The sequence below is a fragment of the Neophocaena asiaeorientalis genome, unplaced genomic scaffold (assembly GCF_003031525.2).
Source record: "Neophocaena asiaeorientalis asiaeorientalis breed wild unplaced genomic scaffold, Neophocaena_asiaeorientalis_V1.1 scaffold322, whole genome shotgun sequence".
Lineage (NCBI taxonomy): Eukaryota > Metazoa > Chordata > Mammalia > Artiodactyla > Phocoenidae > Neophocaena > Neophocaena asiaeorientalis.
This window is the reverse complement of record NW_020185329.1, coordinates 1668278-1694499: the sequence shown is the minus strand read 5'-3', so window position 1 is coordinate 1694499 and position 26222 is coordinate 1668278. Positions and strand designations below refer to the sequence as shown.

The following is a 26222-nucleotide window of genomic DNA, read 5'->3' as shown; positions in this document are numbered from 1 at the left end:
CCTGCCATGCTGCTGTCTCCTTGAACTGTTCAGAGAAACTAGGCACCATTATTTCTGACACAAATTCCCTTCAACAAGCCCAGGTGGCTTTGTGGTTAGATGATGAATTGCCAATAACAAAGTTCAGAGTGAGCTCTGGCCTATGGAGTCATTTAGTGTAACAGAGAGTAGGGGGACCTCAGAGAAAACATGCCCAGTTAGAAAAGAAGGCTGATGGGCATAGTTCTCCAGGCTGACTTAACGCTTTTAGAGTAGCTTCTTATTTAGTTTGGCAGACTTCCAGCGGCCAGCAGTATATACAGAATACTTGCCAAAAGCTTAAAAATCTCTGTTATATAGATATTTCTTAGTGGAGCAACACCTGTGCTTTAAAGTGTGAGGATGCCCCAGAGAGCAAGGGGAAGCTGCTCCCCAGGCTGGAGCAGAGACTTGTCGAGCCAACAGATGGCAGTGTATGTGATGTGCACATCTTCAATGATTCAATGACATTGAATGAGGAAAAAAATACACAGAGTCTCTTGGATTGAAACTGGAGTAAAGCATCAAAAAGGCTTTTTTAAAAAAAAAGATAAAAGAACCCAAGTCTAGGAGTCAGGAGGCGGGAGTTCTAGTCTTGACTTTGCTCCTTACTGATTAACCATGTGACCTCAGGCAGTCTCTTAACCTGGCTTTAGTCTCTCCCCCTGTGCTATGATAGGACATTGTGCGGCCAAAAATGGCCGTTTTAGCTCTTAAAAAGAGGAAAGAAAAAGCTGGTGGCTAATGAGATATTGAGGTAGAGTGTCTCACACTGTATAATTGGTAATAGTTGTTACTCGTGGATGTTTCTTTTCTTCTTTTTTTTTTTTTTGCGGTACGCGGGCCTCTCACTGTTGTGGCCTCTCCCGTTGCAGAGCACAGGCTCCGGACACGCAGGCTCAGCGGCCATGGCTCACGGGCCCAGCCGCTCCGCGGCATGTGGGATCTTCCCGGACCGGGGCACGAACCTGTATCCCCTGCATTGGCAGGCGGACTCTCAACCACTGCGCCACCAGGAAAGCCCCTCATGGATGTTTCTGACATGCAAAATAAGTAAATGCCACTTTAACACTGAGTTTGGACAGACGCTGCCCTTCCACCTTCCACGATACCTACCAAGGGCACTTGGACCTCCGACCAGGTGATATTGGGCATGGAGGAGGAGGGCTGCAGCAGCTTCGTGGGGAAGAAGAGGTTGTAGTGGCCCGTGGCCGCCAGGTACAGGGTCACTGCGATGTTGAAGGGCAGCGTGAAGACCGGGAGGTCCCACTTGCTGAAGATGGTGCCCAGGGCACTGGAGAGGATGGGGCTGAGGGCAGAAGCACAGGAGATGCTGTTCAAGATGCCCCCTGGCCCTGACACTAGCCTGAGTGGGTTTAGGGGGCCCCCTGTGCCTTCCCAGGGAAAAGCAGCTGGCTGGCTCCCTCTCCCAGCCTGACTGGCCCTGGGCAGCTCCTCCCCTGGACCTCCTTCCTCTGCCCCTGCACAGCAACAGGGTGGACGCCCAGACTCAACTTCAGAAGGAGGGCTTTCAGGGGAGTTCCTAAGGCGGGGAGCCACAGACCTTCCCTGAAGAGCCACATGGCTCCCTGCACAGGCACGGGAAAGGGGCTGATGGTGAGGGGAATCACATTCATTCAATCATTCAGCAAATGTGTGTTGAGGCTGAGAGCACTCCTGGCCGGGGTGCCCTGTGGTTTCTGCAGGTGAGTAAGGACCTGGAGCCTGGCCGTCTGAGGGCTCTGGGCAGGGCTGGGCCTGCAGCCCACACTGGGAGGTTGTCGCTGTCTGGTCAGGGTGCCCAAGGACAGGGTAGCACTGGGGGAGCAGGAGGGATGGGAAGATCTCCAGACACTGACAGGACCCCGTAGTATGACTCTTAATCTCTGTGGGCCTCAGTTCTCTTCCCTGTGCTCTGCCGGGGTAGGACCAGGGGCTCTTTTAGATCTTACAAAAATGAAGAGTAAAGGAGGGTATGTAATGAGATACTGTGTACAGACCACCTAGCACAGTGGTGCTGTCGCTGTCTAACATCAGTAATTATTTCTAGTGGCTGTTTCTGATGTGCAAGCTAAGGAAATGCTTCTTTAAACTCCAGTTTGGACAGACAGTCACGGAGTTGGGGTAGAAAGGCTGGCAGCCCTTGATCTACACCCACAGCCTTGGAAGCAAACTTACCAAGACACGGACATTACGATGACGGGGAGTAGAAGCCACCAGTAATAGTCGCCTTTGTCCGAGAACACAGCCATCAGCAGCCCCACCAGCACCCCGTTGTAGCCGTGAAGTCCGGCTGCGATGGCGGACCTGGGGGGGAAGGCTGGTGAAGAAGGGGTTCCTCGAGGCCTGACGCAGGGCACTGCCTTCTTGATTTTCCTTCTGAGTCAGGCTTTTTTCAGCTGGAGCCTGACCACACACCTCTTCAAACCATCAACCCTTCACAGTCCCCTAGACAATGTGTGGTTTTTAAAAGTAACCAGGGAATGGTGGTTTTGAGTGATTAGTGACCTTATTGTGAGGGGTTTCTGAGCCGGGAGCCAGGCAGTGAGGGTGTGAGGCTGGTGAATGTCCCCACGGGGATCTACCTGTGGTCTCAGGCCTGGACCCTGGGTTTCCTGGGACTTACTTGTCCTGACTCAGGATGAGGGCTGTCAGGGTGGACACCACGGTGCCCAGGCAGCCCGAGATGGCCCACCAGGGGTTCTGGACGAAGAGGCCGAGAACGATGAGGATGCCACTGAGGGGATTGTTCACAAACATCACCTGGGATGTGCCCCGGAGGACCCAGTCGAGGAACTGGAACACTGGGGATTTGTCTGAAATAGAACCAGTCAAGGCTCAGCTGTTACACCTCTAGGCGAGGCCCCAGAGGGTGAGGGGGTGAGGGAAGCTGGGCGTCCAAGGTGGGTTCAGCTCCCTGCTGTCACCTGCCACAGAGGAGAGTACACCAAGAACCTGAGGGGGCATCTGACTGCCCAGAAAACCCTTCAGACCCACTGAGAGCTGACTGTGGTCTTTAGGTTGTCATTCAGGCAGTGGGTACCCTGTGCGACCTGTGCCCCTGTGAGAGTGGCATGAATTTTCAAGAGGAGGGATCCAGAAAGGAAACTCTTGCAGCCCAGCAGGCATCAAACCCATGGCCTGAGGTCTGGAGGATTGCTAACGGGAACCTATTGGAATAGTAGACACGGCTCTCCCACGATCCATCTCTAGGGCAGGCATTTTTCTAGAATGCTGGCTCTAGAATCCCAGTCCTACAGTGTGACATTCTTTATTTTTAAAAAAATTTTATTGGAGTATCGTTGCTTTGCAATGTTGTGTACAATGTGACATTCTGAGGGGATATTTGAAAGCACATGACTGTTATGTTCAGAACTGAGAGCTTGCACACCTACATGTATTGGCATTTACATCCTGAGAGACTGCGTGTCTGTCATAAGAGTGAAACTCCTATCCTACCGTACCCTATCCTATCCTATCCTATCCTATACTATCCATGGAAATGGGACTCAGTCTCATCTACAGAGATCTGTGCAGCGTGTTTCCTGGGGGACGACCAGAGGGGACATTTTTAGGGATAGGAGCAGGGGCTGCTCTCACGGAAACTTTACCTTTAAGTCCCTCTCCGCACTCCTTCATCTCGCCTGTGATGTACCCGAGGGCTTTGCGGACCCTCTTCCCGCTGGCAGCCAGGGAACTCTGAATCCAGGAAGTCTTGGAGATGCCTGTTTCTACCTTTATCTCGGAGGTCTCCTCCATGGTGTCCAGATCCTGTCCAGGGACAAGAGACGGGCAAGAAGCTCCCACATTCTGAGGCTGTCACACTGAGGAGTGACTTGCTTGCTTGGGGACAAGCTAAGATTTTCACTTGGTATTTAGTGAAATTGCTATTTAATCATTTTTGTTTCTGTAGACCAGAATATCTTTTGTTTTGTTTGATCTTTTACCTCATTTAATATGGGCAACAGCCTTGCACAGTCAGCCATCTGTATCATCCATGGATTCAGCTAACTTCAGGTTAAAAATACTCAAAAACAATTTCTAGAAAGTTTCATAAAGCAAAACTTGAATTTGCTGCACACTGGCAACTTTTTACATAGCATTTACATTGTACTTACAACTATTTACATAGCATTTACATTGTATTAGGTATTGTAAGTAATCTAGAGATAATTTAAAGTATTCCAGAGGATGTGCGTAGGTTATATGCAAATACTATGCCATTTTATGTAAAGGATTTGAGCATCCACAGATTTTGGTACACATCAGGTGTCCTGGAACCAATCCCTCATGACTGTAGTATAACAAGACAACATCTTTATCCTCATTCTGTGGATGAGGTCTCAGGCATGGATGGAGAGGTTCTCATTTGTAAAAGTCAAGGTCAAATGATAGAATTTAGATTTACCCACAGATTTTTAGATTCTTTTTTTAAAACAAATATTACTTCTACTGTACCATACTCTTTCCAGAAGAAAGTATCCCCTCCCACCCTAGCATGTCTAGTCTTTAAAATTTAACTGTCCATAAAATTAAACAAGTAAATGTTCTGTTTTGAAAATTGGCACCAGCTTATTTCCTAAGTGCTTGAATGCTGGATTCAGAGGAAGATGGATAAGAAATAATTAAAATAAAAGAAACATGAAACTTTATAAAGTAAACTGAAAAGTAGACATCTTTATCCCACATAATTATGTTTCTGGAAATATGAACTCAAGAAAAGTTTGCCTAAATCAGAGGATGTCTTTTCTGGACCTCAGCTCTCTACCTTGCTGCGGACTCTGTGATGTGGGCGCTGCCCCTGATTCGGGCCACTCTTTACTCACCAGCAACTCGACCGTGGGCTTCCGGTATTGGTGGGGAGAAGGGTCTTTGGTGCGCCTTTCCTGGTGTTCACCTTTTCCAAATACTGGAGTTGGCAGGGAGAACATCATCTGTTAGGACCTCTACCCTGGCACCTTAGCAGCAAATTTCCTGCAAGGCTCAAGTTGGAATACTCCACACTTTCTACCCCAGTGAGGATGCCCCAGCCTCTGCGCCTGGGGCAGGAGGACCCCCTCCTCTGCTACTGCACACATCCAATTGGGCAAGCTCTTCGGGGAAAAAAATTCACATCTTCATGTAAATTGGACATTTTACAAGAATTTAGGGAATTCAGAGACTCAGCTGACTTTTAGTTAAGAGGCTCTGATCTTGTTCAACTCCCCTATTTTTTAGGTGAGGAAACAAAGCTGTCTGTGAGCCCTGAACCCAGGGTTCTTTTTCCACATGAACACGAAGATTGGTATTTATGAGGCATTATTGCTCATAAAGCATTAAGCTGCCTGAACCATACGTCTGTGTTCAAATTATACTACAGCTTTTTCCAACTGGATAAGCTCAGCTGTTTTGGTATTTTTAGGATGTATGTCGTAGAATTTTAGGTATTTTAGCAGCAGCTTCTTGTTGGATTAGGACAAGTGATATCCATGTTGTCACTTGAAACAGATTTTGGCATGTCCTTGTAATTCTAGAAAACTGTTATTAAGTAGCTCTGAATGTATTTTTCATTATTACAAGATAATTTATTTGTAAAGGTGAGTAATTTCAGAAAGATTTTAAGTAACATGAAAGAAGGCCCTTGGAGGTTTTGCTGTTTATGCTCTGGTGCCCTCTTGTGGTCCAGTGTGAGAATGGCTGTCTGGGCTCAGAATGCCCTGTATCTTCAATTGGCCATTCCGTCTGCATTCATGAGATTTCAGGGCACCTAAACACTAGAAGAGATACGTCAATGGCTCTGAGCTACCCCATCTGAAGGAGCAGGGACTGCAAATACCAGTGTGGTTGGGAAGTTACACTATGCAAAAGAAACAAATTAAGGAAGTTTGAAAGGAAGAGTAGGAAGCAAAGAGGATGACTCTAGACTGTGAGGCTAGTGTGTTTGATATCCTGATGGATTCTCTGCTTCTGTCTGAAGCGCCAGCTCTTCAGCAGCTTCCGCTAACCCGCCTCCCAGGCTCCTTTGCGTGGGGCTCTCTGCTAGGCCCTCTTTCACCCCAGCCCCCAACCACTATCCTAAGAATATGTTTGCAGGGAGATTGTTAACTTTTTGAGACAAACTATGCTTTCTTCCTGAGGATGCCCTGGGGCCTCTGTCAAACACAAACTCCTGGGCTAAAGGGGTCCTTGATTTAATTTGGTGCCCTCTCCCCAGTGTATGAGGTTTTCCCAGACCACCCCAGGCCATTTCTCTGGCTGGCTACTTTGGCTATAAAACAAGGAGGCTCAGACAAACTGGGGCAAGAAAGTCACATGCTTCTGGGAAGCATGTGATACTGTAAAAGGACGCTAACCCAGGAATCAGTTTTATCCCTGTCATGCCCTCACCAGCTGTGTGACCCTGGGCAAGTCGCCTCCCTTCTCTGGAGGGCAAAGTTAGATTGCCCCTCTGCCCTGGGTCTTCATGACGCTGCTCCCACCATGCATCTGACTGGGGAGACCCCCACTTGACCCCACACCCCTCCCCCACTGCCAGTTCTTCCCTGTTTGACACAACATGTCCTCAGCGTCCAAATTCAAGTTTCTGGCTTCCCCGCTTTGGCTGCCCTCTAGACCCTCCTCTTGACCTTTGGGAGCCCCTCCCCTCCAGGGCTCTCCAACTGTTCCCTTGTCTAGACATCACCACTGTCTAGCATCAGGACCAGCATCAGCATCAGGACCAGTAGCATCAGGATCAGTGGTTGTAACTCGGCAGCACATTAGAATCTCATGGAGAGCTTTTTCTGGGGTCATTTTAAAAGTGCAAAGTTTTATTTATTTTATTTTTTGTATTTTGGCTGTGCTGCACGGCATATGGGATGGTTCCCTGACCAGGGATCAAACCCAGGCCTCTGCAGTGAACGGGCCAAATCCTAACTATTAGGCCACCAGGGAACTCCCTTGTGGAGAGCTTTTAAAGCTCCTTCTGCCACTCAGGCTGCTTCCCAGGTGAATTGGATTAGCACTTCCAGGAAGGAGAGGCAGGTGGTTCCATTCTGCAGGGAAGTCTGCCGCCTCCCGGCCTAGACTGACAGAGTCAGCTGCTTGTCGTGGCTCCAGTCTCCCTGCCCTGGGGCGTCTAGACCCTGGAACCCGTGGCTGTGGTCAGAGGTCGGGGGTGATGAGACTCAACCTCACCCTTGTGGCTCTCCCCACTGCCTTGTGATGGAGGTGTTGCCATGGTCCCCATTTTAGACGTGAGCAGATCAAGGACCCGGGAGCGGGGTCAGGGGTTGGGGGTGGGGTGGGAAGCGCACACCTTTGCTCCTTCTGCGAATGGATGACCATTCGATGTGGAACACGTTCCTGGGCTTGGGGTGCACAGCCTCCGAGCCCTCATCTGCCTTTGGGCTCGTCGTGGGCGGCGGCCCCCCAGCGCTGCCTGGCCGGGGGCAAAACAAGACAGGTCAGTGTCCCACCCTGGACCACCCCCCGAGAGGCAAGCAGAGTGCAGGGAAATCGTGTGCAGAGCCAGAGGACCAGCGTGCTGTGAGCTGCAGCAGTGATCGCGCCAGTATCTGCGGAAAATCCCTCTTTTCCATTCTTCCCGATGAAACTTCCACTTCCTTTCCTCACAGAAACTGCATCCCAGACACCTATCAGTGTCAAGATATGGACGGGCCAGCCTGCCTTGTTTCCCCAGTAATACACTGCTCTAAGACCTCCTTCACTCGGTCTCGGACTGGCGTGGATGGTGGGCCCGAGTCGACCGCCCGTTCCCGTCCTTCACCCGGTGCCCTGGCCTCCGCCTGCGGTAGGGAGTTTGTGTGTGTGGGTCCTCAGTGCTCGCTGCACATCAGAATCACCTGGGTGCTTAAAAAAATGCCTGACCCCTACCCCAGACCCATTTTAAAAATTGGAGCTTTTAATGACCAAGATGTTTTAGGAGGTGGCCCTAATGTGCAGTCTGGGCTGAGAACCTCTCATCTAGGGTTTTGCTACTCAAAGTGTAGTCCCTGGACCGGCAGCACCAGCCTCCTCTGGGAGCTTGTTAGAAATGCAGAATCTCAGTTTCCACCCAGACTGATGGAATCAGAATCTACAGGTCAACAAGATTCCCCAGGTGATTTCTGTGCACGTTGGTTTGCTCTGTGGGGAGCTAAGAAGCTGCAATCAGCTACAAGAAACATTTCTACCCTTGTGGAGAACAGAGTAGCTTATCACGTGGCACAGAGTTTCTCAAGCTGGGTCTGAGAATTGACAGCGTCAGGTCACCTGACGGCTTGTCATGATGCGTGCCCCAAACCCTACTACACCCGGCCCACACTGACTAATGGGAGTACGTGGTGGTCCCCGAGACAGACACTTCTGACTCTTTCTGCTTGTGGTTCCAGTGAAGTCTAGAGTTAGATGATCAAGTGGCTGCCTGGAATAGTGGAGAGCTTTCACACTGTTACTACATTTGCACACTTTTGTAAGTTAACTCACTTGGGCATTGTTATCACCAAAAGATGGAAAATTGAGGCTCAGATGATTTCTGAAGCAGCCTACAAACAGTGAGCCGTGTGGCTCTCAGCCCTCAGTCCTCTGTGCAGCTTTGTTGCTCAGCGTCTGGTTTGTGGACCAGCTTCATGGACATTCAAGGGAGCTTGTTAGAAATGCAGACTCTCAGGTCCCATCTCAGACCCACTGAATTGGAATAAGTTTTTTTTTTTTTTTAAACGAGATCTCCAACTGACTTGTGTGCACATTAAAGTTTGAAAAAACTGGTCTAGTTCACACTGCTCATGTAGAAACAACTTTAGCAAAGCTGAGAATATAGCAGGACCAACAACTGGAGTATGTGGGACATGTGTGAACAAAGAAGGTATTCTGTCTATACTCTCAGACTGAAAGGTCACACATGTGACTGTGTCCCTTCCCTCTAGGCTCGGGATGGGAAAAAAGCTCCTTTTTCACTCATCACACTGCCCATGGGTCACCATGGAGCCATAATTCCAGAGGCTGGAGAAGCCCCCTTGACCCTGTGCTTAAGACACATGTGGAAGGTCAGCCTTCCCTAGGGCACCTCTGCAGATAGGTTCTGGGCAGGGGGGTGAGGACCGAGGGGGTATTGCATCATCTGGCAAAGCAGGGCATTCTCCCATAGCCAGTCCACAGTGTACACCTCCCAGGCTGGAAGGGCACCTCTGCTGGCCCAATGCTTCTCACTTCTTATGTGCCAAGGGTCAGCCACCCTAGCCACGCCCTGCACAGAGCCATATTTTGACCTTAGCATCATAGGTTCAGACTTGCATGGATCTTCAAGATCACAGTCTACCTCCCATATCCAGAGAAATCACCTCCCCCCACCCAAGTCACATAGCTTATTAATTATGGCACAGCCAGGAGCTGCACCCAGGTCTCCAGACTCCCAGTTCGCTGCTCTACGGATGGCCGCAGAAGACCTGGCTCCCGTTTCCTGCCCTGGCCCTTCGCTTTCAGCACTTAGATTGTGCTGCTTGCTCAGAGCCCAGGAAAGTGGGTCAGGGTCCACAGTACCACGTGTTCCCAGAATCGATGTCCCAGCCACAGAAACAAAAATGAAGAGTATCTTTCTTTTCCTTGAACACATTTTTTTTTTCTTATTTGGGGTGATTGGGGAGGTAGCCCCAAATGTGGTCTGACATCGTGTTGCTCCTGGACCTCCCGTGGGCAGGACGGGAGTGCTGAGCTGTAGACCGACCACCCAGGGAGGGCGATGGCCCCTCCAGATGTGCCGGCTAAGCGGTGAGGATGACAGGTGGGAAGGATGCCACAAGGAAGATTGGAGAGAAAGTAACACATTTCCTGAGGCTGTGAAAATACTTAAAGCTAAGGTGGTAGCAACTTACCACTACCTTTGGGACAGATTCTCAGGGCTTTCATAATGGATAAAGGCAATTTCAAAAATATCATGAACACATCTATCAAATGCTCTAGAAATAAATGTTCCATTGGTGTGGTGGGGAAAAAAGAAAACAAGGATAACACTGGCCGGGAACCAGCATCGCTCATTCTGCACGGCATTTTGCAAGTCAAGTAATTTCATCGACAGTTTCCCTCATTGCAAGCACGGCGCTCAGAAGGAGATATACAGACCCCGTAGAGCTGACCTTGCAAACCCAACCTATAGAATGATGGCAGATATTTCGGAGGGTACCTGCTATTTCGTTCTCATATTGTTATGAAGATGAAATTAATGCTTGCAAAATGTTGGGGAAAATAATTTTCAGGGAGGCCATGTCTCTGGAACAGCTTGTACTCTGGGCAGGGTGGGTCCTTAAGTCAGGGCAGGCCTGGCATTTTATACCTACCATCACCCACTCCTACCTCGTGTTCCTGTCTGTCACCTTCACAGGACGGTGGGATCCTTGACAGCCTGGGTTACAGAGGTTTATATTGGCACTTCCAGCACCTAGCATGAGCCTGGCCTATTGTAGGCACTCAGAAGTATTTGTTGAATACATTAATGAGGGATAATTATCCTACACATTTTAATTTCTGAATAGTAAAATGAACCATCGTTGGCTATTTCGGGGTATGAACTATTAAAAAAATAATATATCTCGTTGTAAATGTTAAATGCTTGATAAATATTGAAATAAAAGTGAGCCTTTCATAGGTTAACGATGGTAATAGCTGAGTTGTGTAGGGATTTAGAAGTTTCAGGGCAAGAGCTGATTATCTCCAGCAGTACCCGGAGAAAAGAAGGGAAGTTTATAGATGTGATAAAGTGATTGGCCATCTATGACCAACCAACCAGAAACCCAGAAATCCTTCATGAGTGGATAGAAGAACCCAGTTAATGAGAGAGAATAAAACAGGCCACTGAAGACAGAGATCTTGCTTGATGGGATTTGTTTTGGTTAACAAGAGATTACACCAGGTGGTTGAAAACCCCAAAGCTTCTTGGAAGAGGGCAGTTGGGTGTTCTGAAGCCCAAGAACAAATTTCTTTTTGACAATAACTCACTCTGGGGAGTTCTTTCCAGCTTCCCCATCCCCCTGCCCCCGAGCATCATGGCACACATAAAAATAATACTGTGTGGCATGGTGCAGAAAACAGATGATGATGTTTACGGCCTGGGCCTGAGGACTCTGGCCACACCAGCCCACCTCTGTCTGCTTCGAGGACCAAGGGCTTTGCTCTCGTGGCTCAGCTACATATGTGCTGAGAAGCTCTGTCCTTGAGAACCTGCAGGTAAACCTTAGCAGCTGAGTAACTCCTCGGCTTTCCCACCTGGTGTAGGAACTGCTGCTCCCTCCTTCTCTAACAAGCCTTTCAAGTGTCCCAGTGTGTGTAGCTTCACACTGGGGCTGTTCAGGACCATTTTAGGGGCATGGTCCCTGCCCTTGAGGATTGCCACCATCCTGTGTTTTAACAGGCAAGAGTCCAGTGATGCTTTCCTCCCATTGACTCAGAGAAGAAAAGAATAGTCATGAGCCATAATGATTTGTTCAGAAGCACTTTTTTTTTTTTTCTGGAGAGTAGTATCCCGTAGTACCCACACCTCTACTGACTGCTAACATACAGAAAATGCAATCCGTTCAAATATCCTGGGTAAAAAACATTCTACAGAAGAGCCCACCTGTCAAATACAAGTTTGAAGCTTACTGCAATTTCTTTGAGGGGAAAAAAACAAACCCAAAACATATATGACATTCTTTCAGAAGAAAAATGATCTAGTCTATTTTACTAAAATCAACCTTTGCTCAAGCCTTTACCTATACTCCTTCTACAAGCTGTCTTTCTCATGTTTTGAACAGGTTTTCCTGTCTCCTGGAGGTGGACCAATACTGTCCATCTATCACTAGCAATGCCCAACATATAGAGGATCTGGAACCTACTATCGAGACCCTTTTGTCATCCCTCCCCAGATCACTGGGTCTCGTATTCCTCCAACTTACTGTGGCAGACACAACCACACACCATGAGGTAATTTCCTAGCTATGATGCCAGAAGGATTTTTTGAAGTGACAATAGTATATAACTTGATTTCTTCCTACACCCAGTTCTACAGGATAACACTTTGGCCGCAATTTGGGCATATGTTTCCCCATGTGGAAGTTGAGCTTTGCACTGTGATGTGTAATTTTCAAGGCTACTCTGTGTGTGTGTATGTGTGTGTGTGATATAGATACCTGTGGGTGGTAAATGAGGTGCTATCTTTTTCTGTGAAGTTGTGTTTAGCTGACATTTTCAAAGATTATTTATAAACTATCAGAGGCATCGAACGTTAGAATTGGAAAAGGCTTTAGAGATTATCCAGTCCAGCCCTCTCATACAGTCCCCCCCCAGTACCTGCCCCCTCATAGAGGAGGAAATGAAGGCTTGGAGTATTGGGGGGACTTTGGTGTCTCTGTCTCATGCCATGAAGATATTAATTAGCATATATGAGCTGGTCCTCATTTACAACCTCACGAATGAGGCTGAAGAGAGCGCAAAAGTCAGAGTGCCCATTCTGTCACTGGGGTAACACCTGACTGACCTTCCTTTAGAGTGAGTTTTCACTCTCCTTCCCCTATTTACACCGAGCTCACACCTCAGAATTACCTGTGTACATTGTCAGTTTCCCTCCTTTCAATCCATTCTGTGCTTCAACTGTTAGACCATATCATTACATGACTCTGTTACTCAACAATCTACATGGCTCCCTATTGCCAAGAGTACAATAATGCTCAAAGTCCTCTGCCATGCTTTCCAGGTATTCCACAATACAGCTGATTTCATCAACCTGCTCAGCCTTCTCTGCCTAACACACACCCTGCCTTGGCATTCTGGCCTTATCTCTGGCCCTCTGTGCCTCTTCTTGCCTAGTTTCTATGCACCCTTCAATGTCTGCTTTATGTTCTACTTCCTCCATGAAGCCATCCTTGGCTTATTTGGCCACATGGATCATTCCATTATTTGCAGAAGGTACCCTAGGTCCATCTTTTGGAGTTAGGGCCATGGTGGACTTTTATAGTTACAATGCACATGAAAATTTTCCAATCAAATGAAACTACTTGAAATTATCAATCCTTTATAACCAAGTGAACTTTAGGTCTAGGCATTAGCAGAAAAAAACTGAGGCCCAAAGAGAAGTAGCTTCCTTGAGGCCATACAGCTAATTAGTCATGGAGCTAGATCTTGACGTCCTGGTTTTGATTCTTTTCCCATGTGGTGTAGGTGTTTTACAGATAGTTGGAGCCTTCGCAAGTGATACCAATGGACTTGTGACTTTTTTATTTAAAAAAAAATTATGAAGTATATCATACCCTAAAAGGAGTAACAAAAGTCACCAAAAACAAATAAAAAGAACCCACCTGTGTACCATTGCATTCGTGCCATCCAATGAAAGCCCAAGGAAATTCTGGGCCATTGTATACCAGCTTCTTCTCTTGTGGCAATGTTTCCATACACCCTTTCCCCACATCCTCTTCCCTGCCACCCTTTCTTTGCATTACCAATGGCAAACATAGCTAACTGATCATAGCACTCTTTCCCAATAAGTTTCAATACAGCCTCAGAATCCTTCTTAACACAAAGCTCCAGACAACCAATAGCAGCAGCTAGTCACAGTTGGCACTTGAAAGTAAACTTATTTTTCCCCTCTAATCTTAAATGAGGGTGTGGATGCTATACAAGTCTGAGAGAAGGGGTATGTGACAGTAGGCAGAGGCCTGGCCATGGGTTTTCCAAGACTCACAGGATGGCCTAACTTCAGCAAGTTCACCAAGGCTCATATCCTTTGGGGCCAGTTTTTGAGGAGATCCCATTCTCTGATCAGATAACTTCAATGTCCTGGAATGTTGTTCCTCATGGCATGGTTATCTGTTTCCTTCTGGATGTTTCTACATCCACTCTCTGTAGCTACACACAACATGTCTAAAGTAATCTAAGATGACCATGTAAGAGAGGGCCATTGAGGAGATGGGCTGTTAAGCTGGGATGTTAAGATATTTGCGGTTCCTGAGATGCTCTACTTCTATTGGCTTGTCTGTGGAAGGGGTACAGGACCTGAGGAGAGAGGCCAAGGAGCCTGGACCAGGTGCCTCCACCCTGGAAGCAGCAGGTAAGGAAGGACTCCTGGGAAGAAGGTTTTCAAATCTACCTCATTAGCATCCCACAGTCAGCTCAACAAGGGGCTGCCCTGGGAACCATACTGATGTCAGAGCTGTGGGTTACAGAGTTGTGGAAAGGATGATAAATAATATGAAGGCTCATCCAGTGGGCAGGTAGGTGGTAAGGGGATTTGAGGGCTGATGGGTTAACCTGGATCCATCACTAGATAAGCAAGAAGAGCTCAGGGTTATGAGTTAGAACACCTGGGCATTTGTCCAGGCTCATTTATCACCTGGGCAGGTTCCTGGACAAGCCATGTTTTCCTCATCTAAAAGTAAAGGGTTTGAACTATAACTATGTAAAAGCCCTTCCAGCTTCAAGCTTCCAGAATCTGAACTCTCTCTCTGGAGTTCTTAATAAGGTCCCCCACCCCAGGATTGCCCTCCTGCAGCTCAGCAGAAGAAAGGAATGGAAAAAGATTGGCCTACCTTTTTTCTCTTCCTTTGAAAAGTCAGATAATTGGTCCTGTTGGCTAGGGCTCTGTCTGATTCATTTCTCTCCCCCAGGACCTCTTACCTGAGCTCTTTTTGATTTTCTGCACAGGGCTGGAGGAATCTAGACCACGGGGATTTAGGAAGAAGCTCCTTTCCAATTGGGCGGCGTCTCTGGTCCTCAACTCAGGCGCTGGACTTCTCCCTGAAGCCGAACCCCTTCAGTTCCCAGAGCCCGCAGCTCATCCTCTTACCGGCTTTCTGTAAATTCCCTTTGTGTGTCCTAACCCTATGCCTTGTGCACGCCTTCCACTTGAGGAAGGGTACCGTGGAGGAAGAGGGAGAGGAAAGATGACGTTCTTGACGTTCTTCCTGCAGCTTGCTCACTCTCCAAACTTCCTAAACTCCCCGGGGAAGACTGGTTTGGCTACCATGGTTCCTCCAAACTGGTTTGATCAGGCAGGTTTCCTTTAAAGGGCCAGAGCCTGGACTGCCTGATAATAGCTTCCCTGTCCTCCCTCAAGCATCACCTCCCAGTTACTCCTCTCCTTAGAATTCTTGCTCCAGTATTTGCCTTTAAAGCAATTACCTAAGTGTTGTCTCCTCAGGGTGCCAATTTGCCTTCCCACCTCAATGAACTCCCTTAACTCCCCCCACCACAGGCAGGGCACAGGCTAGGGAACAGTATTGCCATCAGCGTCTTGATGGATATTTCTGCACAGCCTAATACTAGATGCTGTCTTTCTGGTTTTGTGGAAATTTTTAGACCCTTCCTCCTTCTGACTTCTGCTGACTGGGTCCTGGGGTCTGTCTCAGAGCAAGAAGGGCATGACCTAACCCCCGCATCCAGAAAGGACTCTGAGCTCTATATATTAGGGAAGCGGCCCTCCCAAGTCCCATGAGGCCTTTGGGGGGGCGGGGCTCTGGTGGGCTGGAGTCTGGGGATGAGGCCCAATCCAAACATGTTTTGTTTGGCTTTGTGAGTATGATGGGTCAAGCATCAACTGTATACCCACCCCCACCCCTGCACATGTATACCCCCAACCCCCCTCAGTGACGGGGTGTGAGGTGGCTACCCAAGTTCAGAAACAGAACCTCACACTGAGGATATTAGCTACACCTGAGTAGACAAACTCCCCACTGACGTCAAAGGCCCCCTTCTCACTGGGCCAGGTGTTTTGGAACTGCAGAGGAGGGGTCCTGATCACGGAGGGCCTCATGAAGAAGGAAAGCAAACAAAAGAGTGAGGGAGGAGCCCTGAAGGGACCCACATTCCAGGGAGGGGTGAGGAACTGACAAGAGGTCAGCTTCCTGCACAGGGGGCCTTCTTTTGGTGTTGCAAGTTCAAGGCCCATGGCTGTCTGCTGAGGACACGTTCCTTGTCCCCCCAGCTGGCTGGTCTCTTGGCTCAGCTCTGGAGGCCCATCTCTTGACCTCTTGCTCTAGTCTCTCCTTGAAGGCTCCTGAACTTCCTGTGGTGTGTTCACTCCAGCCCTTAAGCATCTAAAAGTGACAGGGAGATGCTACCCACGTACAACATGTAACCAGTTTGAAAAGACAAGAAATGATCACCCGGGAGGGAGGAGCCATCCAGGAAATTCTCACACATTCCATGAGCCAAATGGAGCTGTGTACTCAGAAGTGTGGTGAGTATCTGTCACGCACCCTAGATTAGGGAGGGGCAGTCGAGTGCTCCTGGAAAGCAGAAGACTGAGGTGGACTCTTGTCCCCTGAGGGTCTTACCAGAGGCCACAGCTCAGATTCTGCCGTATCCCCAAGATAATCTATGCGTACAGATTATCTCCTGGAGGGCTTGGTCATCAGAATTTACTTCAGAACTAAGTCTTCTTCATAATGCTCATGGCTTCAACTCTGCATTTCCAACTTCGTAGGGGGAGGAGCCTGCATTGACCTCCAGGAGCCAAACTTGGGGAGGTCAGATTCCTCCAGGGGAAAAGCCTAGAGTTCCTGTGGAATAAATGAAAGCCGAGCTAGAAGTTCCCCGAGAGTTACTTCCTTTACTTCATTCTGTTCCAGCAGCCTGTGCAGCTGTAGGAGGGGCTGGCAACTCCTAGTTATCAGTTCACAGAGAATAAGGACTTATTTAGCAATGCCCCCTGCCTCCCTCCTTGGGGCCTTGGAATTCTAGTTCCGTTAGCGACAGAAGCGCTCTCTATGGATTCTTCTATCTTCTCTGAATGGCAAGAGGCAGGGAAGCCCAGGCAAGTTGAAAAATCTCACATTAAAAAGTGAATACCTTTTAAAGTTGTCAGGTGAGACTGTGGTTTATTGGGTGGAAATCATACCCACACTGAAACTGCCAGCTCCTAGCTGGTTTTAGGTAATAGTTGTCCCCAGGCCCTCACAGCCTTTATGACCTGTGGAGACAAAGCTCAGACTCATACAGGAAGCACAAACAAACTGGGGCACACAGGTTTGATGTAGCCACAGAAGTAGGCCAGGAAGATTAAGTTTTTTGATGGGCAGATCTTAGAGGGTTGACCAGAAGAAGAATCCCTGGAGAGGGCAGAGTGATGAAGAGGAGAAAGTCAAGGACAAGGCAAAGTTGAGTGATGCTGGCCCCTCAGTTTGCATTCACACAAGCAGCCATGTTGAGCATTTTGGTAGACTGACCAAATGGCTAACTAGTCAAGCTCTAGGAAAAACTATAATGGCAGCAATGGTATACTTTTGATATATTTATCTCCATGTTCTTACATTTTTGCCACCTTAATGATACCTCCTCCTTATTCTTCTGTAGGAACTCAGGGCTATAGAATCACTGAAACTTGGAGCTGGAAGAGAGGCTGCAGTTGTCAGCTGGTCTACATCCACCCAAAGCAAGCATCTCCAACAGGCCCCCAGCCCTGTTCCTGAGCTCAGGGTCTCACAGGACAACCATTTTTCAGGCAACTTCCACTGTGAAAAAGCACCCCTCTCCACTGATTCAACATCTGCTAGCTTAGCACTCCCACGTAGTGGTCCGTATTCCATGCTCTGAAGTATTGTTGAGTAAACTGACTTCTTCTTCCACATGTGTTACCTCATACTACGGACAGTCATGGCCCCAGACGTTTCTCCTCCAAGCTGAATACGACAGTTTCATCATCATTCCTGATGAAACAAAGGGGCCTCCTGACCTCATTCACCCAGCCCGGCCCCATGTCAGCATGCCCTGCCTTGCCAAAGATGCTCTCAGAATGTGCTACCCATTTTTTCCTTTGTACTCTCCCCTCCTTTTTCATCCAACCTATTCTCGGAAGTGACTCCTTCAAACTAAGATGCAAGTGATTGATCATGCTTACTGTGTTACCTTCCCAGGACTGTTTACATTTTAACAGGTTCAAAGACTTGAACTGAGGGGATGGCTGGGAATGTTTGGGCAGCAGATAATGGCAAGATAGAGGACAAGAGGAGAAGAGGCATAGAAATTTTCCTGAAACCCTTAATATCATGCTTGATACTTTTCCTAAACAGAAGACTAACTCGACAAGATAATTCACTCAAAATCATGAAACTGGTGCTGTGACCTTATGTGGCACAGGTAGTCTGTGGTGACATCCTCACCTTTACTTTAGGTGAGACTAATCACCTGCTCAGGCAAATCCCCATAAAGTGAATTCCTTGAAGGCAGGAACTGATCTGATTCTCTCCTGGTTTGTTGTCAGGGGGGCCTGAGTAACATATTAATAGTTCCCCATACAATATCTTCTGGATGAATGAGTGAATGAAGTCAGAAAAACAGTTAAAAGAAAATGATAAAGTTAAAAGGAAATGATAAAGTTTAAAATAAAGGGATAAGAATACACCAGAAAAAAAAAAAAAAGAAAATACCAGAAAGAAAGTAAGTATGGCAACATAAATGTCAGCTGAGCTGGAATTTGGTTAAAGGCACTAATGAGTATAAAAATGGGTACTTTGTAATAGTAGAAGATAAAATTTAAGAAGAAACAATGACAGTCATAGTCCATAGGCAACAAACAATGTAGCTGCTAAATATATGAGACAAATATTTCAGAAATATAAAGAGAGTTTAATAAAACTATACAATTATAGTTGAATTTTAATCAACACTTCAGAATTAAGATTCATAGACAAAAAATAAATAAGTGCATAGAAGAGTTGAATGATGCAATTAATAAATGAATTTAATATGTATTTCCTTCAAATCAAAAATCTGCATTTTGTATGTCCAAAATCAATCAAATACTTGGCCACACAGAAAAATGCATAACATTTTAAAATAGAGATTGAACAGACCATATTCTTTGCTCATAATCCAATAAAACTAGATATAAGAAGTTAAAAAATATCAAAAAGTTTAAAGTGCTAGAAATTAAAAAACACATTCTTAAATAATCATTGCATCAAAGAGAAATAAAAAGTAAAGTTATGAACTGTTTAAAACTGATGAAAGTAGAATACTTTATTCCAAACCCTACAGTACACAGCTAAAGCTGTACTCAGAGGGAAATTAATAGCCTTAAAATGCCTTTGTTGTTAAAAGAGAAAGATCTAAAATAAAGGAACTTTATATGAATTTTAAAACGTTAGGAAGAAAACCATTTAAATAAACCACGAGAAAATGGGAAAAAGACATAGAAAAAAAATGAGTAGAAAAGGACAAATAAATTCTAAACTGTTTCTTTGAAACAAACCAATAAAATGGATGAAGCCCTCACAAGCCTGATTAAGCAAAAGAGAGTAAAATTACATAAGATTAGAAATGAAAAAGGAGACAAAGCAACAGATAACAGGAGAGATAGAAATTATCATGAGAATATTATGAGTAATAGTATGGCAACAAAATTTTATTATTAAAGAAAATGGATTATTCCCTAGCAAACTCCCAAGTTTGACCAAGAAGAAGTAAAAAAATTTATTATGTCAATTATCATAGAAGAGACAGGAGAGATGATTTAAGATTATTTAAAAATACAGCACAAAAATAGAACAAAAAATAGAATTTTTTGTTCTAAAAATAGAACAAAACTATTTCACAGTGATAGTAGAACTCATCAGTGTTGTAGGAGAGAAGATGAAAATGGGAGGGTGAGATGGCCAGGTCAGAGGGAAGAGACAGTGGAGAGAGGGAGAAAGGGGTATGTTGGGGAAAGATAGTTTAAGACAGTGCCTCCTCTAAAGCCCCCTTATCCCCAACCCTACACATACATTCCTACTCTTTTTAATGACTGCTTATTTCTGTTCATCCATAAATACTTATGTTCAACTATCATTTGTATACCCAAGGGCTGCTGCTGGTAGTTTGGGGTGATAGTAGGAAAACAGCTATGATATGCTCCCTGAAGCCCTCCTCCTTCCCTCCTGGGGGCCTGCTCCCAAGCAACCCCATGTTGGTGGTGAGAATCTGTAAGGTTAGGGCTCGTGACATACTCATTCAAGGGGACAGTAGTTGGCGAAGCTCTGGTGAAGGTGGGACAAGATCACTCCAGGGAGCTAGCTCTCAGGTCCCGAAAGGCTATTTGGGCTACTTCAGGGGACATCTGGGCATCTGTCTATGGCCTGTGGGAAGAGTGCCCTGCAGTGGGCAGAGTTTTCTTAGAGGGGTGGGGATTTTCACTTCTACCCCACCCTCATCCATACTTGAGAGAGAGAGATGCCGCTTCTGCCCACCAGCCTGGCTTAATGGGAATTGTTCTGCCTCTGGAAGGAGATTGTTTGACCAAATTTGAAAAATTACCATCAATTTTTGGCCTCTTAGCCCCCAAAGATTTTTTTTTTAACATTTTATCACTCCTGTACAACTTCTCTTGGCCAGAGAATTCAGTGATTAATAATACTTGGCCCCGGCTGTTCTTTCTTACATCACACTAGCAGATAATGTGTTTTTTTATTTGTACATATATAACCTGGCCATCTTGATCACAGTGCGTTATAGAGTTTCTGGGGTCCTGTGGCTTTTCCAGACTTGCTGGACATACTTTTTCCTTTCTCTGAATAACTTAGCTTTTATCCAATTTTTTCCAAATGAGTTTGGCAGCTTGTATTACAGTTAACTTTTAATTCCTGTGGGGGTTAAAGGGGGAACTTGGGAGGGAAAAACAATCCAGATACCAGTGACCAAAGTGGTACCTTGTAAATGACAAACTATGAAGTGGTGTGGGGAGAGAAGGGAGGGGGAGAGATAATCTTGTCCAGTTGAGCTGAAAGCATTTTTCATATCCAAATAGTTTTCCTCTCCTTAAAATCCAATAGAAAGCATGGTTGAAGGACTGTTCCCATCAGATCTGGTGCTTTGGATGGAGATTCTCAAGGGCTTAACAGAGAGAAGAGGGGATTTCCTATGACAATTTGCCCATAATGAATGAATAGGGTTTCTGGTTCTATCTCTTGTTAGAATAGCCGGGGTGGGGATGGGGTGTCTCCCTCCGTTTTGGGTGATTGAGCCCAGAAGCCTTCATCCTCCATATGGAGGGGATCACTCATCACAGGATGGTGGGACAACCTGGCCTGCATGCTCCCTTATAACCCTGAGATTCCAGAGCCCCCCTCCTCTTCCTGCCTAGAAACCCTTGCACTGAAGGGCCTGAGTTTTCTTCTTCCTCTCGTGGTGGTGCACCTGCTGGCAGAGGGGAAGGAGAGCGAGGGGCCGGAGAGGGTGAGCCTTGGGGTGGTTCCCAGATATGTGTGTGGAAGGAAGTCCCCGTGTAAAACTGCGCCTCTTGGTGCTCATCACTGGGCCTGTCAGTCTCTGAAAGAGCCTCAGGGCAGATTTTCCTGCTTCCAGTCACACTGATCAATGTTTCTTGAGTGCCCTCCATTTCCTAAGAATCTTCACACTATCACCCAGCATGTAAATGCCTTGTGGCTTTATCTGGTGTAAAGGACATGGTGGTGTCCTTTGGGTCTGCCCACTTCCCACCAGCTCCTATAACTGTTATGTGGATCTCCAGCTCCTAAGCATTGTTATATTGATCATCTACATCAGGGACTAGCCGACTATGGCTTGTGGGCCAAATCTAGCTGCTTGCTTAATAAAGTCTTATTGGAACGCAGCTACCATCATTCATTTACATGTTGTCTAAGACTGCTTTGCTCTACAATGACAGAGTTGAGTGTTTGTAAGAGACTGTATAGCCCCCAGAGCCAAAAATATTTACTATTTGACACTTTCTGGGAAAAAGTTGACAACCCCTGATCTATATATAAATAAAGATTGAATGTAAGCTAATGCCTATAATTGGGAAGGCAAATTATGAAATTCATGGATAAGTTTTGTTCTTCTACTCAAGCCTAACCATTTGTTTAAAGTATCATAAATCTCATAAGGCTTCCAACACCCACAAGCAGACAGGAAAATGAAATAAATTTCCCCAGCCTCTCACATACTGAGCTCAGGTACTTTCCTCAACTGAATTCCCTGCTCAAAGTTGCTGGCTTGACCTACACTGAGAAATGCTTATCCTTCATCATGAGTCATACAGGATTCTAACTTACTGATTCCTTCCTGCTACAGAATACCCTCTCGTCCTTTACTTTGACCCCTGAACATTCAAGACTCCCTATTTAGACACTTTCAGTGCCCTAGCTGTCCCTGTTTTTACTTTAAAACTACCTGTGTGAAATTCCTCTCTTTAATGGAAAGCTGTATGTGCCCATCAGCCATTAGCTCCGTGCACCGTGGTGCCTGCATCCCCCGAATTTTCACCCACTCAGGAACCACTCAGCAAGTTCAGTTTCACAGCATCTATTATTTAGTTAAACATGCCAAGAAGATCATCTCTTAATCACCTTTCCAAAAGACTTAAGCCAATGACATTGAAAACACATCCCTTACTACTAGTGCCAGCAAGCTCCTCACCAACTTCCTCTAACGATGCACAATGATTAGTTAAGGTGATCTGGGCAGGAAGAGAAAAATCAGCACCAGGGAAAGGGAGTTACAGGTGTGTTTGGTTCCACACGGGTACAAAGAGAAGCAAAGAAAGTGAGTGCTGCAGCTGATTGACCCAGAGTTGAGATTACAGGGAGCAGACCCAGGTCCAGGCAAAGAGCATTTCTGCCTGTAACTTGGTTAATCACCACTGAGGGACTTCTCTTCTTCACTGCTTTTCACTGTCAGGTAGTAGATGCGGTTGGCCTCTGGGTAGGTGACTTTGCTGAGTGGGAGCTTGTAGATGGCCGGGTTGTTGGTCGTCAGGAGCAGGAAGGTGAGTGCCGAGAGGCAGAAGGGCCAGGTGCCTGGTGGCACACCAACCTGAAATCAAAAACACTGGGATCTGAAAATGTTCCTGGGTTCCGGGGACCTTGGGAGAGAAGGATGCGGTAGGGGTTGAGGATGGGGCATTGGTTTCTGGATTTATCATGTCAGAGTAGTTGGTTTGAATTTGAGGTGTTGGTACCTTTGGGCACAATCAGAATCTTTTAATGATGGAGCTGAAAATCCCCCAGGGATGATCTCCCATATCCGGCCAAACATGAATACCTCCATCTGTCCATCCATGTTCTCCACTGCTAGTTACAATACTCTCTTTCACACACACACACACACACACACACACCCAGAGGCACATGTATGCTATTGCCAGTCCTTCTCTGCACAGACCCTGGATAAACCTTGACAAGCGTGTTGTATGGAGTGCTAGCTACCAGAACACAATCACAAGACTCCAAATGTCCTGAAGCCCTGTCTGGGGAGGGGCACTTTAGGGTAGTGTCAGGAGACCCCAAACTTACCACTGACATTATGTTGGAGAGGGCTGCTCCCATGTATGCGCAGAACAGGGCTGTGGAAAAACAAGGACCATCGGGAGTCAGCTTTCCAGGGTCTGCCCCCAGCCCTCCCCAAGAGCAGGGCTCCGCTCTGGCTCCAGCAGCTTTTGTGTTTGCACCATACCCTGACATCTGGCATGTTTGCCTGACATTATTAGTTATCTTTGCAGGTAGATGTGACCCATCTCCCATCAGGCTGTGTGTTCTCTGAGGGTAGAGATTAAAGCTTACATACCCCTTTATCCCCTCCCCACTTCCATGGTGGCCTTGAATAGAGTCAGGGGTCAATAAGCATCTTTCACTAGTCCACCCTGACCTTGGTGATGGTCTAGCACAGGCTGATCTGTCTGGGGGTGAGTGGTCAGACTATGTGAGCTCTGGATAAAGTCCCTCCTGTCCAAGATTCTGAGCTGCTGTGGTGCTGTTGGACCTTAATCAAGTCCCACCACGGCTGGGTCTTATTGGGTCCCTGAGCCAGGCATGTGGGTTCACCCATAGGATGAGAGTAGTTGGACAGTTAGGGGAGCTCATCCATACCCCTGGTGCCTCTGGACAAGCTCCTTCTACCGCTGTACCTTTGCTCTGTTTCTCTGTCCAGAACACCTTTTCCCCCATCTTTGCCTATCTAAATCCCACCCTGAAAGTGTTGAGATAAACCCCGGCCTCCTCTTGAAGCCTTCCCAGATGGTTCCAGCCACAGGAATCTGCCACTCCTCTGAAGGACAAAGACAGTTACAGTCTGAACCTCAAAATACCTGGCACTTTTGACTTGGTAAATATTTACTGAGCCCACTGTCTCCAAGCCCAGCCTTGTGCCGGATGCTGAGGAGGATACAAGAGACGTGGAAGTCATTTACAGTCCCCACACGTAAGTGGGGAAAAACACAGGAAAAGCTCTTCTAGATGATATTCTGCCCTTTAAGAGCATGGTGCTGGGGTGCAGGTGTAATGATCGTGGCCCATTTCTCTTCTCTTCTCTGTTTACTCTATGGAAATCAAGCTTCCTTAGCGCTATGTTCTCATTTTCTGGGACCTCAGTGCTGCCAGGTACATACATCACCTCACTGGATCTTTCCAACCATCTTTTTAGATATCTTAGCCTGAATAATTGTGCAATTATTTCTCCTCTGCTAGACCATGGCTTCATGAGGATGTGGTCACCTCTGTATTCTCCATGCCTAGCCAAGGGCCTAGTACTTAGTGGTGCCTTACAAATAGTGGTTGACTGAAGAGTTATTCAGGGCAGGAGCACTGCCACTAGCACATGAGGAAACGTGTGTGGGATTTCCTTGTGAAATTTATAACACTGTGTACATACATATAGTAGCAGTAATAGTGGTGGTGACTCCATCTGACAGTGGAGGAGCCTCAAATCCCCCAGCTGTTAGGGACCCTACCAGTAAACCCTCTAGTGATAGGACCCCAGCCACAGTCCTTCCATCACTACTGCTCAGTACTGATTAGTGGCCACCATGGATGTCACATAACCAGGGGAGTGGGGAGGGCAAGGAACAGCAGAGTGGCTTGGTTGCCAGCTTTCCCAGATACCCACCGCAGATGAGGGCCAGCAGGTGGGTCTGCCAGGTAAGGGCGTAGAACATGCCACCGATGGCGATGCAGGAGAGGACGCAGTTGTAGCTCCAGAGGCCCAGGTAGATAGTCTTGAAGGGCGTGGCCACCGTCAGGGCTGTGGGACAAGGTGTTGCATTTCTGGCTGATTCAGGGTCACAGCACAAAGATCACCCCATGGTGGTGCCAGGTCTCAGGTGGCCTCTCTTCCGTCGTTCCCCCCACACCTGCTACCCCTACTCATCAGAGGAGCCTCTGCAAATAGTGTCTGGTCTTAGGAAACCAAAAATGGGAGGAGAGCAGTGGTTTCCACTGTTTTTCAAAGATTTCACTCAGAGGTATGACTACTTCTATGGTGAGGATAAGCCAAACAGGTGGACTCTAGGCCCTCCCCACTCCTTTGGCCAGAGCAGCTGCATTTTTAGCAAGAAAGATTTCAGTTGAAAAAGTTCTGCTTCAACTGGTTGAAAAACATTATGTATATACAGACATAGCTATATCTATATATACAGTTGGAGAAATGAGAAGCAAAAGGGGTAGGATGTGAACAGCAGGTGATCTGGGTAAAGAATTTGTGGGTGCCTCTTGGACTATTTTTATTTTCGTGATTTTTTTTTTTTTGTTTTTTTTTTTTTTTTTTTTTTTTGTGGTACATGAGCCTCTCACTGTTGTGGCCTCTCCCGTTGCGGAGCACAGGCTCCGGACGCGCAGGTTCAGCGGCCATGGCTCACGGGCCCAGCCGCTCCGCGGCATGTGGGATCCTCCCGGACCGGGGCACGAACCCGTGTCCCCTGCATCGGCAGGCGGACTCTCAACCACTGCGCCACCAGGGAAGCCCTATTTTCATAATTTTTGATAAGTTTGAAATTCTTTCCAAATAAAACAATTTATTTTTAAAGTTGTGCTTCCAAGAAGTTTTTGAAAAATATTGCGATAAATCAACAGGCTCCTATTCTTAAAGCGCCCGACGTCTATTTCTGACTCTACTGTCTGCAGTTACATATATAAGTGTGTATATATACACATATATAGAAATTAAATGACATTTGTCAAACGGCAATTCAATTTCTGAGAAAAGTTTTCCTTTTAGCTTAGTCAAAATTTCGAAGAGCTGGGTCATTTATACCTCTGCTTGGTCTGCTACTGGCCCCCACCCTCACTGGGTTGCCCTCCTCCCACCCCTCAGCTCCCAGGGGCTCAGTTTACAGGCCAACACGTCTCAGTCCCTTTGCATCTCTCCACACATCCTGCTACTGCAATCTGCTCCCTTTGCAGACTCGAGAAATGGAAAAATAATTCCCAAGCCCTGACAGTGTTTAAAAACTCCAGTGAAGATACGTCTAGACAATTTGCTGTGTGCTGGGGAAAAATGACCCCAGGAAAATGATC

At 46.8% G+C, this 26222-nt stretch overlaps 1 protein-coding gene across 11 annotated transcripts in view; it reads right to left on the bottom strand.

Moving 5' to 3' along the window:
• The window catches only part of SLC14A2 (solute carrier family 14 member 2), a 451251-nt gene that overhangs the window by 7866 nt on the left and 417163 nt on the right, over positions 1–26222 (bottom strand). For 8 of the 11 annotated variants that reach the window (XM_024734703.1, XM_024734700.1, XM_024734697.1 and 5 more), the window contains 9 exons: positions 24817–24951; positions 23229–23278; positions 22575–22749; positions 7295–7417; positions 4845–4927; positions 3630–3789; positions 2645–2834; positions 2197–2325; positions 1135–1327 (listed from right to left, as the gene is read on the bottom strand). In XM_024734703.1, coding sequence (XP_024590471.1) covers positions 1135–1327; positions 2197–2325; positions 2645–2834; positions 3630–3789; positions 4845–4927; positions 7295–7417; positions 22575–22749; positions 23229–23278; positions 24817–24951 — 1238 coding nt within the window. Of the gene's footprint in view, positions 1–1134; positions 1328–2196; positions 2326–2644; positions 2835–3629; positions 3790–4844; positions 4928–7294; positions 7418–14528; positions 15364–22574; positions 22750–23228; positions 23279–24816; positions 24952–26222 lie in introns of those variants that run through there. The other 3 variants (XM_024734706.1, XM_024734704.1, XM_024734705.1) reach the window with 3 other exon arrangements.